General features: G+C 41.6%; 3 protein-coding genes across 3 annotated transcripts in view; 2 read left to right on the top strand and 1 right to left on the bottom strand.

The window, feature by feature from the left end:
• Positions 1-1,378, top strand: part of LOC136442619 (E3 ubiquitin-protein ligase TRIM45-like) — a 55,713-nt gene extending 54,335 nt beyond the window's left edge. Inside the window, exon 8 of the mRNA XM_066439564.1 lies at positions 119-1,378. Coding sequence (XP_066295661.1) covers positions 119-249 — 131 coding nt within the window. The 3' untranslated portion in view covers positions 250-1,378. The remainder of the gene's footprint in view (positions 1-118) is intronic.
• A 105-nt stretch (positions 1,379-1,483) lies between these two features.
• LOC136442618 (uncharacterized) lies at positions 1,484-7,835 on the bottom strand. The gene is made up of 7 exons (XM_066439563.1): positions 7,710-7,835; positions 5,675-6,005; positions 5,155-5,243; positions 4,580-4,721; positions 3,940-4,162; positions 2,879-3,101; positions 1,484-2,287 (listed from the first exon to the last, which is right to left on the bottom strand). The coding sequence occupies exons 1-7, from the start codon at positions 7,721-7,723 to the stop codon at positions 1,732-1,734; spliced, it is 1,578 nt and encodes a 525-aa protein (XP_066295660.1). The 5' UTR covers positions 7,724-7,835; the 3' UTR covers positions 1,484-1,731.
• Positions 7,836-8,824: 989 nt separating this feature from the next.
• Positions 8,825-16,688, top strand: LOC136441591 (FAD-dependent oxidoreductase domain-containing protein 1-like). The gene is made up of 9 exons (XM_066437963.1): positions 8,825-9,065; positions 10,163-10,322; positions 10,940-11,104; positions 11,492-11,556; positions 12,773-12,867; positions 13,343-13,512; positions 13,966-14,265; positions 14,893-14,997; positions 15,455-16,688. Exons 1-9 carry the CDS (start codon positions 8,938-8,940, stop codon positions 15,707-15,709), a joined length of 1,443 nt encoding a protein of 480 aa, XP_066294060.1. The 5' UTR covers positions 8,825-8,937; the 3' UTR covers positions 15,710-16,688.
• The last annotated feature ends 13 nt before the right edge of the window (positions 16,689-16,701 follow it).

Genomic DNA, 16,701 nt, shown 5'->3' with positions numbered 1-16,701 from the left:
TCATGACCAGAAATGTGCCCAAGGATGATAAATTGAATACCCAAAGAGTTACCGGTTGACCGGAAAGGTGCTTATCAAAAACCTATGACTCACACTGTCTATTTCTTGCCTCACACAGGGGGCTACAAAGGCTGCGGCCACGGGCACATCGGGCATCCCGGTAAGCCACACTGGTCGTGCTGCGGCTCGACTGAGGAGAAAGCTGAGTGCACACGGCCCCCTTCCATCAGCAAACACGTCACGGTCTGAGATCTGCGCATACGCGAGTTCGACAGGCCGCCATCTTGTTTATATGACCTTGATAACTTTGTTCGTCAGTATTTCACCTCTAACATTCTGTAAATCAATGTAAACTAAAGGTTAGTTTGTAGTCACGCGAAGGAATATTCTCTAATCGACACCGTTAGCCACTTTTCCCTCGATCACAAGAGGGATCTTGTGGGGTAGTATCAAAAGTGTACTTTGATGTGTTTTGAAAGGGATAATGAAAATAAATTATCCTGAAAACAGAAAGGATTGCAGTCCCGAAACACGGAAAGATGTGAATATACTTAACTGAACGAAGAAATGGTAGGGGAATCGGCCGAGTAGAATTCCTCTCCATCATACGGATTACTAATATTTCTAGATAAAAGTGTATTTTATTGCTCAATATTTTCTACTCATCTTGTCATTCTTGACGGACAAGCAATATTAATAACATTGTGTTGTGATTGTCTTGCTTTGAAACTTATCTGTTTATATTAACGTATATCCATTATTTTGAGTACGGTTACATATATATTACATGGCTACATGTGGAAATACAGTCACAAGACTGAGTTTCAGGCAGCGATATTGTATATATTTCAATCTGCTCTTGATGCCACAATACTATTTTTGTTTACCTCTAACAGATACTAGCGCAGTCTGAAGCTACTGACATTCCCTTGCATTCCAAATGTTGAATTATACACTATGAAGAAGATTGTATGATACATACATGGGGCTCTTACCAGAAAAGTAAAGTTCTCCGATGGCGTGGAAATAGGCACTGTTAACATTCCTTTGCTAGATGTAGGTTCTGGGAACTCTTGTTTGAGAATGTGTAACGTTACATACATTACTTGGCGTGAAACACAGCTTCCTCAATGACAATCCTCATAACGCTTCACACATTGGATGACTTTTGTGGTGATGTTAAAAAAGGTGGTTCCTCCTAAAGTTGTGTTAGTATTGGGAATGTTTAACGTGTGAATAGACTCAGACTCAGAAAGAACACGAAATGCTGTGTATAGGACAGTATGAAACTGGTGACAATCAATTATCATAAGATATGTGTTGAAAATAGATGACGACATTGCTTTCTGCCACTGTCAATAAAAGACGCATTTGCTGACCACAAGCGTAACAGTTTTATTTGTCTGATATTTGCTTCTCCCGCCAATATCACATCACATTCTCTCCGGACCAGAAAGTGCATCTGGCAGGCTACTAGTATAACTTTTCAGTGATTAGGTTAGCTAGCTGTCCTCAGCATCACTGTAGTTCTTCGAATGATAGAGTGACGAAATGTAGTTTCTCAAACATCAGAGCGACAGCCGAGTTCAGCTTTCGCCTAACCTCGCTCCCCAGGCACGATCCCGGCCTTAGCTTCAAGCAAAGCCTGCCCGACAGGCTGGGCTTACCAAAAGCTAAGGCCGGGCTGCACCCTGGTGAGCGAGGTTAGCTGTCGCTCTACTGTTTGAGAGGCTATATTTCTGGATGGACGGTGAATTTGCCCGTGCAGTGTTCCTTTGGAATCCCCGCCTGTTGGCAGCTCCTGTCAGCGGGAATCTCGTGGAAGAGGCTACTCTCGCGAGAGTACTGCCCGTTCTGCCTCGGCTTGTAGTCCAGCACCTCCAGGAGAGTCCTGTGAAGGTCGAACGGTGACGTAGCCCTGTTCTGGTTGACCTTGAGGTTAGCCATGATCTCGGGGTACTGGTCTTTGATGTGAGGAGGAAGCGCGATGCTCATGAACGGTAAAACTGTATCATCCTCCGTCCCGCCCTCAGTCGCCACGTCCACGAGGTCTGAGAACACGACAACGATGGAGTTTTGCAGAAGCAGTTTGTGGTTCCAAAACTTCAGTAGCGAGTAGATGTCGGAGTCGATCGTGGCGAAGTCGGAGGCACTTCGCTGTGTTCGGGAAGTTTCGTGAATGGAGGACAGGACGAACATCAGACCGTCAGAATATTTATTGGTGAAGTCCCGGGTGTAGTCCAGTGTTGCTTGGTGCGCAGGGGTGGAACCTACACACGCCTCGTCTCTGGAACAAAAATATAGAAAAGTCGAAATGTCATTTTCACTTTAGACAGTTTATTCAAGTCCTTTGTGTCATCGAAGGAAAATGTCTTTTAGTCACCTTCACAACTGCACTGAAAAGTTCAAATCTTATTTTTCATTGCACTGCAGCCAACTTTCTAATTTCCGTGGCTGTGATAAGGTATAGTTTTTGCGCCAAATGAAATCAAGACCACAACATATCTAGGACCAGAGATACAAAAACCGGAGGTTCTGCTGCAGTACAAAGGTCGGTCACCAGGAGGTCCAAAATCGACCTTGACCATCAGGTTCACAACAACTACTCACATACGAAATATCATCGCAATCGCCTGGACCGTACGTAGTTGTTTTAGCATTAGAATACGTTATTAAGTTGTAAAGTTGTTAGCACCCTGTCTAAATATAACGATTCTGTCCTTGGTGCTGAAACGCCATGTCTATATCATAATGTTCTATCACTGGTGCCGAAATGCGTCTGGATCAGTACCCGGCCTGTCTTCCACCATACCAAAGACATTGGGCCGGAACCGGAGGCACACGCACGACGAAGTGAAAAATAGAGGTGACAACCTACCCGAACGTTTTCGTCGCTTGCACGAGCAGGGTTCTGAAGTAGTGGTCCGTGGGTTGGTTACGGAACGCGCCCTTCTCATAACCCCAGACGCTGGGCATCTCTTCCGCCAGTAGAGTGACGTAACCGGCTTTCTTGAACTCGTTCCACAGCCACGGGTATTTATCCTTGTACCAGCCGAACTGTTGCTGCTCGATGTCAGCCTCAAGTTCACGTTCAACCTGACCTTTTGAAAACAAAAGGAAGCCATGATTAAGGTTTCTATAGTTAAAATCGTTGTTGCTCTTTAAAAGATTGCACATTGCAAATTCTGTCTCTTTCAACAAAAAATGCATTTTCTCAATGAAATATACTTAGCGCTTGCTTTCCGTCATTTTAGAAAGTGTAGTACTGTATACACGGTGGAACATGGACAATATTCGATTGACTACGACCCCGAAAAGTTTGTTGTCGTTTATGTTTCTAAACCGGTTGTCCTGTTGTGTGTCAATACTGGGACTCACACAAGATAATATCCTGTTGTACATGGGTGTTCGATAGCACATACACAGCACTTGATACCACGTATGTATCATCAGTGTGTTGTTTTGTTAAAATCTAATCACAATCGCATGCATACCAAATATCATCACAATGCAATCAAATACAGTATTCATAACCTCTTGAACGTTGTGCTACTAAACCACTAAACCAAAAAGACTGGCTTCTTGGCGAACGAACTACTAGATGGGCAAAACCTATACCACTTATTTCTTACATCAAAAGCTATCTGCCGCCCAAGAATCAAGACCATAGCATGTCCAGGACAAAAGATACAAAAACCGGAAGTTCAGTACCAAGGTCGGCTACCAGGCGGCCCATAATCGACCTTGGCTATCAGGTCCACAACACCTACACCAACACCTACCAAATATCATCGCAATCGATCATGACTTCTTAATTAAGATATTGCACCTCTACTCCTCTATTACGCGTGCACATAGACACACTAACGGGCCTAAAACTATACAATGTCATGTACCTCCATTTTCATGGAGGTGATTAAAACTCAGTTACAGACTGACCTGTCATGGCCGCCGTCATGGCCGCTGAAGTCTTCCCCACCATGTGATACCTGGGGAACTCCCTGGCGCGCAGGCCTTCTGTCAGGAGGCGGTAGGTGAGCGGCAGGTTTGTTTTGAACCTGTTCTGAGACATGGAGCCCACACACAACAGGAACACGTTCACCCCTAGCGGATTCCGACTGCCCTTCACCTTCCGAGTCACCAACTCGTCGTTCCTCATCACCTGACAAGGCATTCCGAAGACAGTTAATAAGATAAGAAAGTGGCAGGATCGAAACTTGAGTCTTGTTAAAGCTTTGTTGTGTATACAAATTTGTCGACTAGCGTATAGACATTTGAAATGATGCCACGAATTCATAAACTAGTTACCCTACAACTGATCTTTTGTAATGATGCATCGATGAAAAGGTACTTTGTCAAGTGAAAATGGATTTGGTGGTCCATATCTTTTACCTTTAGCTAGCGCTGACAACGAGTTCTTGCACTTCTTTGACATGGGATCAGGACGGCTGTCCGAATGTCACAACATTGATAAATGCATATTGATTTTTGGCATTACCCCGGTTGTTTTATTGACAATACTATGATACAACAAGTAATGCACACAGAACGGAAACAACACAGTGTGGCATACACGTACCTGTGAAAAGAGTCGGTAGATGGTCTGTCTGGTCCTGTTGGCAGACAGCAGACGACATTCCACCTTCACGAACTCGTGCTTCATCGGGAACGAGATCTCTCCCTTCTGGCCGAGATCCTGGATCACGTCCTTCGGGTTGAACCTAGGAGTAAGGAGCGTCGATGAAGGTTAGACATCCGGGTGTGATAAGATACGCCAGGTACCGGTAACATGCACAAGCAACTGGATAAATTTCGCAGAACGTTCATGTCAAAAATCTTTCCAGTCGTATGAGTAACTGTTACCTTGCGTAGGAGTAAAGACAATATACAAAATTATCTTCAGGAAGAGATCTATCACACTAGTGATTCATGAAGCCGTTATGTTTGTATCTACTGCCTATACTAAATTGATGCCTTTAAGAATTGTCACGTTATGTACATCCGTTTTTCTACATAAATATCATAATAACATATGTTTACATAAAATAGAATTATCATAATAACATATCGTAATAAAGTTGACCAGAAGAGCTGCCTTTGGGGATTAATAACTTAATTGGTCTCTTTTTCCATTATAAAGTTGACCATCCTCACGTGATATCGTGGTCCATTTTGCGTGAGAACGCCTGGTACCGACAGTCCAGCTTCTCCCAGCCTTCCGCCTGCAGACTGGCCATGTCAACCTCGTCAGGGGAGACAATACAAGTAGCAACTTTAGTTTCATTGGTGATAAACTGTTATTTTTATGAGCTCAATACCACAGCCCTGTGATTAGTAGTGACGGACTAGTGATTAGTTGGTGCTGTACTTGCTGTAGTTCATGCATTTAACGTTATAGAATCTCTGTCTCAATCTTTTAATTTTTTTATATTATCCAAGTTTGCATATCTCTCTCTGTGACAGAAATTGATAAAGTTGCACGGTTCTTACAGACAAAGGGGATCTTGTATCTTTGCGATGATTTTGCAAACGGTGCCTGAATCTTCCCTCTCTCTCTCCTCTCTCTCCTCTCTCTCTCTTTCTCCCTCTCCCCCTCTCTCTCTACTTGATAGCGTTGCCCTATGTATACGTTAAATGCAATCACTAGAATGAGTTTTAAACTTGGTATGTTCACCTTGATTGTGCCGTCCTCCAGGGTGATGCAGTTATCTCCGACGTTAGGTGGACACATCTCCTCCGGTTCTTCTTCAATTTCTTCACTTTCTTCTTCTTCTTCAGAGTCGTCTGTCCTCCCCGCATCCTTTGGTACGTTTAAGATGTTTTTAGGATGCCGGTAAGGTTCGTCTTCATCCGCGGCTTTGTCCTCGCTGTCCTCGTCACTCTTTTCTTCGACCTTAGCCTCTGACCTGGTGACCCACGGCAGGCTGAGGAGCACCACGATGGTCAGGATGCCGACGATGATGCAGACGTGGCGTGAGCTCATTCGGGCCATGTCTCGTGTCTTTCTACATTGTCATGAGGCAGCAATATGTAGCCTGGGTGCCAGCCTTTTTAGCTTTACTTCGCTCTCTCGGTCGCTTCCGTAGCCACGAATGACCGAGAGAGCGGAGTAAAGCTAAAAAGGCTGGCACCCAGGCTAAGAAATATGATCAGAAATCATGTTAGGGTCGAGGCGTGATACGCGTGTTTAAAAGTTGAATTACAGTCTCAAAACTGACCACGAAGACCACTCAGGAGACCAATTAAACCTGATCTATGTGGACTGGTTGTCATCAAAGACAGGATAAGTTAGTGCCGCTTGTGTCTATGGGAGAAAATACCTCAGGGACACCAAAAGGTAGTTATATTGGCCAAGTGGTCCTTATGTAAACGTGGTCACAGGTTTGACTGTAGTAGATTTGCTAATTTGTGGGAAATAATAATAAAAACAGCTGGATGTTCCTGTCCTTTGTCTGATGTATCTGGATTGAATCATAGACACTGAGTAAACCAATACGCTTCAGTCCTAGGTCGTTTTTGCTAAGATGCCCACATTATAACTAATCGAAGAATATAAGTATCAACTTACTTGTGCCAATTTGTAGATCCAGAAAGTACAACGAAAGTTTTTCCTACAGCTTGAAGAAGTTCTAAACAGATTTGTCTTGTGAGTAAATGGCTCACATAACATATACTGTCATTGTGCTGATCTACAAGGCAACAATTTTGCTCCACGTACCCTCTCCTCTGCAATCTGCGCTCTACACGTCAGCTATCACCAATCACCGACTGCCAAGCCGTGCGCGATGTTTATATCATTGTGTTTGTATCTATGGGGTTTTCCAAACTCAACCAGGAAGTAGCATTGTTATCCCGCCCCAAAACATATTCTTATACTATCTACGCATTACACGTACACGTCAAACCCTACCAATCAGCGACTGCCATGGTACTCACGTGTCTTCAGTTGTTTATGGTGAAACATTCTCAGTAACCCCGAGTCACAGCGTGTTTCTCACATACTGTGTACTGGTCTTGTGGTAACGCTTCGGATACATATATAAAATCTATGATAGAATATTCCAACGGATGTTTGGTCTATTTTTCTGTTGAGATTGAGAGTCATGTGTGATTTGCAAAAATGAATCAGTTCTCTAGTTGACTGTCGTAATTATGACTGCAATTCAAGGTTATGGTCGTACTGGAAACTATCTTTAACTTTGTCCTCACTGTAGTTGACATCTCACTCACGACCAAAAGAACTTCTCTCAATCGGACAGCCACTCGAAACCATCCCAAGACTTTACTTTTCTTATTAAGATGGAAATCTTGCACGGAAAAATTGAGCACGGCACATACGCGTATGATCATAAACTTTTTCGCTGTCCTTACGTCCTTAAGTTACACCGACCGATTTGTTGTCTATAGCAACATAAGGTTGTTTAACAACAGAATTCAAAGTCCGGCTGTGTGTTCAATGTACTACCATAAGCGTGCTTAGCCTGTAATACCCGCCCCAATAGTTGTTGTCTCTACGGGTTTCAGAGAAATGTCAAACTGTCATATGGATCAAAAACTAACCAAGATGATATCAGTCCATGCAATAGGGTGCTACAATATATTAAACATACATTAATGTTATAACGTCAGCCTTCAGTTGAACAATAACAACGGTGAGAGTGACGAAAATAGTCATCTTTACAGCTATTGAAGTCAAGATGTCTACGTACATGAGCATGAGCATATCTGTCGTCAGGTGGTTGTAACGTTACCAAGCCGCCGAGCCGTTGTGACTTGAGGTAGAAACGTTCGACACCGTGTGAATGGTGATGTTTTGCCTAACAATCATGTCAATATTTTAGCCTCTGTAGTATCCGGTTTTGCCACGTGTAGATGACTATGGGCAGTTGTTTATCAATGGCCATAATGTACGCGTGTTCATGCCAATATCAACGGTAATGGGAGCCTGCATGCCCATAATTCCCGTAGAGCGTAATCAGCCGTTCTAATTAATTGAAATGCGTATCCCGGCCGCTCTAATTTAGCCGTCCGATTTGTGCCTCATTGATGTGGGAATATATTCACTTTATAATTACGCATTCTACATCTCTTAGGACTGGGGTTTGCTACGCCACACAGAAAGTTATTACACAAAAGCACAACGTTTATTTGGCAACGCAAAGTGTTTTGCAAGAAAAGTTGCATATGTCATACACTGTGTCATCATCATCATCATCTTTATCACCATCTTCTTTACTGCTTCCTTTCATTCATTCAATAGTTTATTCGTTCGTTCATTCACTCTCGTAACTCGGGGCAGTTATAGATGGTACATATTGATACACATCATAGCACCTCGAAAGTCCCTCACTCGGGAAAAGTCCTGTAAAGATAACAACAACCGCCAGATGTCCCCACTGCCATGCAAACTGGCATAGCGGCACACATTTCGTTTTGCTCCCTAGTCTGGAGTGCAGATCTATTGAAGAATGATGATAGACATTGTCATGAATTCCTCACTCTTAATACCACCCGTCCCCTCCACCAGAAAACGGGCATATTTGGGGCAGACACAGTAAAACTACGATCTGCCCTCCCCACAGCCCTGACTCCTCTGAGACCCTGCTATTGCTACCTGCTATGTTTTTATATAGTGCCTCATGTAAATTAGGGGTGTCGGTACTCAGTAAACCTTTCATTGTGAATTATAGTCACCAATGCGATATCTAATAGCATACAACTGTATTTATTATGTCTTTCTACATTTGCTATTGGACACTTTGGCTCCTAACTCTTTATTTTTTTTCAGGCTAAAATTAATTCTCGGCGGCCACCTTAACTTGAGGTCAGGTCATACGGAGGTCACTGTGCAATGTATCACGGCATGTCGCAGCTGAAGTTGTTGCCTTGACAGATTTTCTGACTTCTCTGCTTTACTCTGCAGCTTTCTCCAGCAGCATGAATGCAATCAGAACTTTTAGACGCACATTTGTAGGTGGGTACATGAAGATTTTCGATGAAGGATGGGGCAAGGCGAAACAACGGATGAAAACGGCGATAAAACCAGGTCCAGGATTCGATGTGGGGTAAGCAAATATTATTTTATTTTATTTTATTCAAATTGCAACAAGCAAATATTAGTTCGACTTATTGTTATACCTCGACTCTTGAGGAAACTTTGAGGATGCACAGGTTGTTGTGTTTCTTCCTCTTACACATTTATTATCTAGTAAGAGAATGCCTTTGGCTTTTGGCTATGCAATCCGGAGGTCAGTCCGCAAACTGTCCGCAAACTGTTCTCACACTCACAGAAAATATCCTTGGTGATGGTCTTTTCTGTAAAATCCAAGCTGCCCTAAGGCTAAACTGGTCTAAACTGGGGTAAACTGGTCTAAACTTAATTAAAGTTGTTGTGTATTAAAAGTAATCGTTGACGCTCTGTGATAGGAAAATATATATTTTGAGATAAGGAGCGGTCTAAACTGGAAGAACATCCTAGCTGTCTGTATTTTTACTCTACTCATTTACAGACAGCTTGTAAAAATCATGCATGGCACCCTCTCAGTAACGTAGATACCCATGGCATGAGTATTAATGAATGAATGAAAATTTTCTGTAATTTATGAATATGATTGATATAATTCCGCTCTAAGCAACTTACAATGCAATTCATATATGTTGAAAAGTGTTAGCTTTGAATCAATGGAGAACTAGACTAAGTGTATACAGTCAAGGGTCATTGCTGATCACACCTCTGTTCTTGTTTGCATACTGAACAACACCCCTTGGTTGGGGTAAAGTGTTCAGGGATAAAGGACATCTACATGAACAGTACAGTTGCAAGAACTACGGTATATCAGTCAGGATACTGACTGATAAATGAACGGATACTTGCTTCACATATACTGGGGCCAGGATCAGCCAATTATGACAAGGCATGTCTACATCACAAAGATTGTATCCAACTTGACTAAGCGACTACTCGGATCAAATTCCGTCGCCTACAACTGATCCTGTTATTATTATTATGTTAATATTACCTACTAGTACTAACTTATTTTTTTACAGCTGGGACAACCCAAACATGCCCATCAAAAAAGTTCCCAAAAATTGTTATAATTGAGGAGTTGGGCTGGTCTACAGTTCATTGATTTTGTGTTGTTTTTTTTGTTGATGTTTACAGCTGGAACAACCCCAACATGCCTCTAAACAACTACGACATCGTGATAATCGGCGGAGGTGTGATGGGCTGGTCGACAGCCTACTGGCTCATGCACAAGGTACCCAGGAAAGCTCGTGGGAAAATCGGACTCAACGTTTTGGTTGTGGAGAAGGATCCTTCTGTAAGTACAGTGTCTTATCTGTTTTAAGAATGAAATCTGGTACTGTGAATTCATATGCTTTTGTGGTGGTTTCATTTTGTGTCTGGAGGCAAAAGGAAGCTTGCATATTGTTTTAACTTAACTACACAATTGAAATAATTCTGTGGTAAATAAATCATACTAGGGTAACATATTCATGGTGTCATGAAATGAATTTGTGGAAAAGTCACTCTGAAAACAGTGAAAATAAAACATCCACAAAAGTGTGAAGATTTTATGGTAATCTAGTCAGAAACACTACATGTAGATGAGTGACAGAAATTACCTGAATACCATCTTCGGGAAAGGTGTAGAATCCCAGTCTTCAGTTTTAGCTTCAACCACAAGTCATGGTAAGGAGTTCCTAATCTCCAAGCAGATCTACACCGGTGCCAAAATCGTATCAGCCAGCCAGAGAAGCTCCAGTTGGGCACTGCAGGTATTTTTGGCATATTTTATTAAATTATTACCTACGGTGCCTGACTAGAGCTTCTCTGGCTGGCTTATATGATTTTGACACCATGGATATGTGCTTCAAGATTTAAGAGTTCCTGGACCAGTCCTTTACATGATGCTAAAGCTGTACATCATTTCCACAGTACACCAGGGCCTCCACAGTGTTATCAGTGGGCTCTATCAGACAACAGTTCACCCTGCCGGAGAACATCAACATGTCCATGTTCTCCTCTCACTTCATCCGCAACATCCGCGAATACCTCAGCGTGTACGAGGACGACCCGCCGGACGTGCAATTCAACCCACAGGTCAGGAAACAACGCCAAGTTTGTTTCTTGGTTTTCAAATTTTTGCTGGAAATCTATAAAGCAGGCAGGCAGGCAGAATATAATGATAGTAATAAAAAACAGGTATCCTGAGATAGATCCATGTCCATTACTACCACCGGTGCGACAGAGTCAACATATACCAATGTACGTTTTTCAAAAGTTAATTTTCAACTTTGATATTAATCCATTGTTGAATGGAAATGCTATAACAGTTCCGTTTAGTAACTAAGCAAGGCAGAGACTTTCTTTAGCTACTGGTGACAAAATACACTATCATTTTTGGGCTAACTTGCATTCTGAATGGTACATGTGATTCTTTGCAGAATGACTTTGGGTGATTTGTAAAATGACATGTCTGCTGTTTAGGGTTACCTGTTTTTGGCAACAGCAGAAGGGGCGGAGCAACTGAAGCAAGCACATGACACACAAGTGTGAGTATCAACAGATACTGTATGTGTCAATAAGCTGTCTAATACTGTAAATGCATATAAGTTTGTGTGACTTTTATTTCACGGAAGAGAGAAAATGGAGCGTTTGCGGTGGTCTTCATTTCGCGTTTGAAACTGTTAGTAGCACTACAGTCATAGGTGGGCAAAAAGCTTTGCGGTGGATTAAGTTCGCGCTAAAAGTTCACCACTAAAACAGCGAACATAAAACCACCGCGAATATTTCTGCATTTACGGTAGTCTGTTCTGATTGTCATATTAGTGATAACTTCTGTTTTGATTCTAAATTCATGAATACAATTCTTGTACAGTAGAATCCGCTTAACTGCACCACCCATTTGTCAGCGTTTTTGGTGCAATTATCAGGCTGGTGCAATTATGCGAAATGCCCAGCTGGACCGCACCACCATGGGCGAGGGGGTGTATTGTTAGTCAGAAACACTAGCACAAAGAAAACAGACGAAACTATTCAGTTATTAACTTTATCTATTGACCCTTTACTGAAAATAAAGAAATGACTACGAACGTTTTGATTTTGCATTCTTTCATTTTTCCATGCGATCTACCGCATTACAACACACGTAATGTTACAGGGGAGGCATTCTGAAACATCGTCATGCCACTCATGGAATAACAGTTTCTGTGTTACATTACGTAGAGTGCAGTTGTCGATTTACGTAAATCATGTACCGCCATGAAACTAGGAATTGAAACTAAAACTTGGTTACTGATTACGGGTGACCCGCCCGGGACCTCCCATACAATTCCTATCAACGTAACTGTCAATGGAGACCGCCTTCTTTTGTTACTCAAAACAGTTTTAAACATATTGGTGGTATTGCGCTTTTACACCGGCAGGTATCGGCTCATTTGTACCGCGTTTGTCGATTTTAGCGCACCTTTTCAGTTAACTTGTCGAGGATTTTTGAAAAAATTGGTGCAGTTATCCGGCATTGGTGACCATGCGCGGTGCAGATATGCGGAGTCACTAACAATGCAGTGAATGGGAACCGGTTTTGGATATTGGGATTCGGTGCAATTAAATGGAAGGTGCGTTTATCCGAGGTGCAATTAAGTGGCTTCGTCTGTAATTTGTATGTTGCATTTAAACATTATTATTTTGTGCAATGTCAATATAATGATAAGTCATTTGTGACTATTGAAGAAGACAACCAGACTTGTTATTCTCCTCCCATTATAGAGCACTAGGCGCCAAAGTGAGACTGTTCACGAAGAGACAACTAGAAGTGAAATTCCCCTGGCTCAACACTGATGGCATTGAGTTGGGAAACTATGGTGGGTACTGAAAACCTTTGCAACTCTTCTTCTAAACTATCTTTACAAGCTTTAGAATTATACAGTCTAAATAAAAAACAGATGAATGACAAGTTGAGTTGGTCTGTGAGGTATCTGCTGTGCTGGAGGAAAACTGATATTGTTAGGATAAGCAGTGCAAAAAAGTGTCATAATTTTTCAACTATCATTGTTCTGGCTAGCAAAGTAGCATATTGGGCCATTACTCTATAATTTGATGCTTATTTTGAACCGTTACGCTAATTTTCAATCCAGTGTAACGGCATTTACTTTATTTACTTGTCCGTTAATGCCAAATGAAATGTTGACAACGTTGTTACAGTACAGAATTAGGACGGAAAAAAACAATGGCATGTGCAGGCTGCGGCTCACACCTGTCACTTTATAAGAAATGATGAAGAACACATTGCAATACATCTGCGTAGTGTTCAAGAAGAATGTGATAATTTATCCTTAGGGATGGAGAACGAAGGCTGGTTTGACCCGTGGCTGCTGCTCATGGCACTGAAGAAGAAGGCGATCTCGCTGGGCGTGAACCACTGCCACGGCGAGGTCACCGATCTGGTAGTGGAGGCCAAACCAGGCGTGGTTGAAGGCAGGCTCTGTAAGAGGATAACACATGTCAAGGTAAGGCAGATCTCTATGATTGTTATTACCTTTGCCAACAAGGCTTTGTTCTTGTGGTTTTTAAACAACGTAACTCAAGAAGCTGTGGAAGGATGGTTATGAAATTTGGTAAGTTTTGCAAAGTTTTATCAATATTAAGATATAATGATAATAATAATAATGGTTTTTATTGGTCAGAAATAACCAGTGCAATGGTAGCCTTTTTAGTGCTGAATTGGTGCTTTTCCCAAGGGCTCAAGATCGGTGACAAGATAGGATTTGAACCCGGGACCACTTGGTTCTGAGCCAAACGCTCTAGATCTGCCATTACGCCACACGACCTACGTATTCTACATAAGTTTGGGCTTTACAGCATTAGAGATATATTTGAGATCCTCTGGTGGCAAAGATCATATGGTATTAATCATCAGCCATGGTTGTAAACATGAGAATGAATATTTCCATATCCTGCAGGTAAAGATGCCCAACAGCATACAGTACCAGAACGTCAAGGCTGGCCACATCATCAACACGGCCGGCCCCTGGGCTCAGGACATCGCCAAAATGATCGGGATTGGCCAGGAAGACCCCATGGGGCTGGACTGGGAGCTGCAGGCGCCGCTCCCTGTAGAGCCGCGTAAGAGGTTCGTGTATGTGTTCCACTGTCCGCAGGGTCCCGGGCTGGACTGCCCGATGGTGGTGGACCCGTCGGGAATGTACTTCAGGAGAGAGGGGCTGGCTGGGAACTATCTGTGCGGGAAGTCACCTGAGGAGGTCAGTACTGCAGAGTTCAAAATAGTGAGATGACAGAAATAGTTTTTGTCTCCAAGACAAATCAGTATCTATTTTATCAGTGTGTTTACAATACAGACAACGATCACAATACAGACAGCGTGATGTTGTTCGTATGAAGTAGAACAAGACATATATTATACGTCATACAATGTACATTCAGCTACGAAAGCATGAATGCAGAATGTAAGCATTTAAGGTTGTATTCACATATTTTTGATTACGCGAATATGATCTTAGATGCTTACATTCTATATGGGATATTAACCTTAAAAGGTTGATAAACCCAAATATAGGTTCTTATACATGTAGTTGTGTCCGAAGAGATATTTTTATGCAACGGCTGTTACTCTGATGCAATGTTGACCAAAGAAGACAAAAGAGACTCGGCAGTTATACTGTAATTGGTTTGAATGCCAGGCTATATACTTATGTGCATTATGTTCTGAATACATGCTAGCTAGGAATTACAAGAATAGATATAAAACGTGTATTTGAATAAAGGGTTTAGTTGTGCCACCTATCTGTTTTCTGTAGTATCACAGATGTTACAGCATTCAAAGATACCATTGATTTGTGGAAATATTTGATGTCTGATTGTGATTTCAGCATGAAGAACCGGATGCCAAACATTTGGAAGTGGACTACGACTTTTTTAACGAGACCATCTGGCCAAAGCTGGCAAACCGGGTCCAGGCATTTGAGGAAATCAAGGTACGGAAAACATCAGTGAATGCGTGAAAACGTTTAGATGACAGGGATCTATGTATTGGCTATATTCAACAGTTTTGTATAAAAGCTGGAGTTTGTGCAAACTTTTCACTGTTGTTGGCAGATTTCAGTTGTTGTCTGTTCAACTTTTACCTCTGCCAAGCTATGGTTAACACCCCCATTCATGTAAAATCACTGACTTTATTGTCACTTTAAGTAACAAATTGCTCAGCCGTAGCTTGTCTTCAAGCTAATGCCATGACTCTTACCTCTAATTGATGCTGATATGATTATATGTTTTGTCTTGGGCATTGCATAAAGTCATACTTAGTCATACTAAGTTTCTTCACAACTGGGGACTGCATCACTAAAACTCCATAGTTGTAGAATTCAGCAATCCGCAGTCCAGATATACTTGCAATTGTAAAACACTCATAATACCATGCACCCCCCCCCCCAGCTGCGGATGGCCTGGGCCGGTTACTATGACTACAACACGGTAGATCAGAACGCCATCATCGGTACGCACCCCATCTACGACAACCTCTACCTTGCCAACGGTTTCAGCGGACACGGAATCCAACAAGCGCCCGCGGTCGGAAGAGCCGTGGCCGAACTACTCTTGGACGGAGAATTCAAGACGCTGGATCTGACTAGATTTGGTTTCGAGAGATTTTTGCGAAACGAACCGATCAGGGAAAAGAACATAGTGTAGAGATCTGGTGGACTGTCTTAACAAGACTATTTCAATTACAGATTTTTGCAAAAGCTGCTATCAAATCAGGAAAAAACGTAATTTGAAAATACACAACTTGAAGATTGATAAACTTCTCTATTGATAAACCCAGCTACATATCAGTTGAGTTATTAAAACAACATGTACATCCCTGTTTCTTTTATGATGTTCTATTTCCTTTCATGCCCAGGCATAGGATGGGGGTTTTCTATTTTCCGCATACCTTATCCCTCTCTCCTTCCTTGGTCTTGGGCACGTAGGATGGGTGTGGCACTCGGAATATTATACTATATGCCCTGCATATCATGTATTGGTAGAAGGACCATACATTTGAATTTTATATATAAGTGCCAAAGAAGTTCATTTTACCTATTGACTTACCAATTTTTTTCAATGCTATATCATTTTTTATTCTACATTTATATAAAATGAGAAGATATCTAATCATGTTTTCTGATAAGATAAGTAGAAACGTAATGATGTGATGATAATGATGATAGATATATCATAATAAAATGTATTTGCATCATGCATTGTTCCAGACTATTAGTTTTGATGTTTAGTAAAAAAAGTGTATATTGAATACTGGCAATCCATGTCGTTTAGATACAACTGTCACTGTATTATTACATTTTACAAAAAGATGTTTAGTTTTTTTTTTTTTTGCTCTTCAGGAAATTCTAGCTTATCATATTTTTTAACAATTAGAATATGCAAAACTTCTCAAACACCAATACATATATTTTACCAGTCATAGATTGTGCATGTATTTCCTTTAGAAGACACATTTGAAGAAAAAACTTCGTGGAAGATATCATAAACTGCGAATGCCTGACATAGACAAGCCATATTCACGTGTACATGTTAGTTGCTTATTTCAGTAGTGTATGTGTTTGTAATTATGTATTTTGTTTACCATTTGCATTATAAAGCACCTGAAATTGAATATAAGCAATTTGTAACCTTGTCCT

This window comes from Branchiostoma lanceolatum, chromosome 9 (genome assembly GCF_035083965.1).
Source record: "Branchiostoma lanceolatum isolate klBraLanc5 chromosome 9, klBraLanc5.hap2, whole genome shotgun sequence".
Lineage (NCBI taxonomy): Eukaryota > Metazoa > Chordata > Leptocardii > Amphioxiformes > Branchiostomatidae > Branchiostoma > Branchiostoma lanceolatum.
Note: the sequence above shows the minus strand (reverse complement) of the source record. Positions and strands in the feature narration are given on the sequence as shown.

Coding starts and splice junctions, on each gene's coding strand:
- LOC136442618 (XM_066439563.1), bottom strand. Junction 3,102..3,939: donor CATGACGGCGGCCATGACAG/GTCAGTCTGTAA, acceptor TGTTTTCAAAAG/GTCAGGTTGAACGTGAACTT. Junction 2,288..2,878: donor CAAGCGACGAAAACGTTCGG/GTAGGTTGTCAC, acceptor TTTTTGTTCCAG/AGACGAGGCGTGTGTAGGTT.
- LOC136441591 (XM_066437963.1), top strand. CDS start 8,938: ATGAATGCAATCAGAACTTTTAGACGCACATTTGTAGGTGGGTACATG. Junction 10,323..10,939: donor TTGTGGAGAAGGATCCTTCT/GTAAGTACAGTG, acceptor TCATTTCCACAG/TACACCAGGGCCTCCACAGT. Junction 11,105..11,491: donor ACGTGCAATTCAACCCACAG/GTCAGGAAACAA, acceptor TCTGCTGTTTAG/GGTTACCTGTTTTTGGCAAC.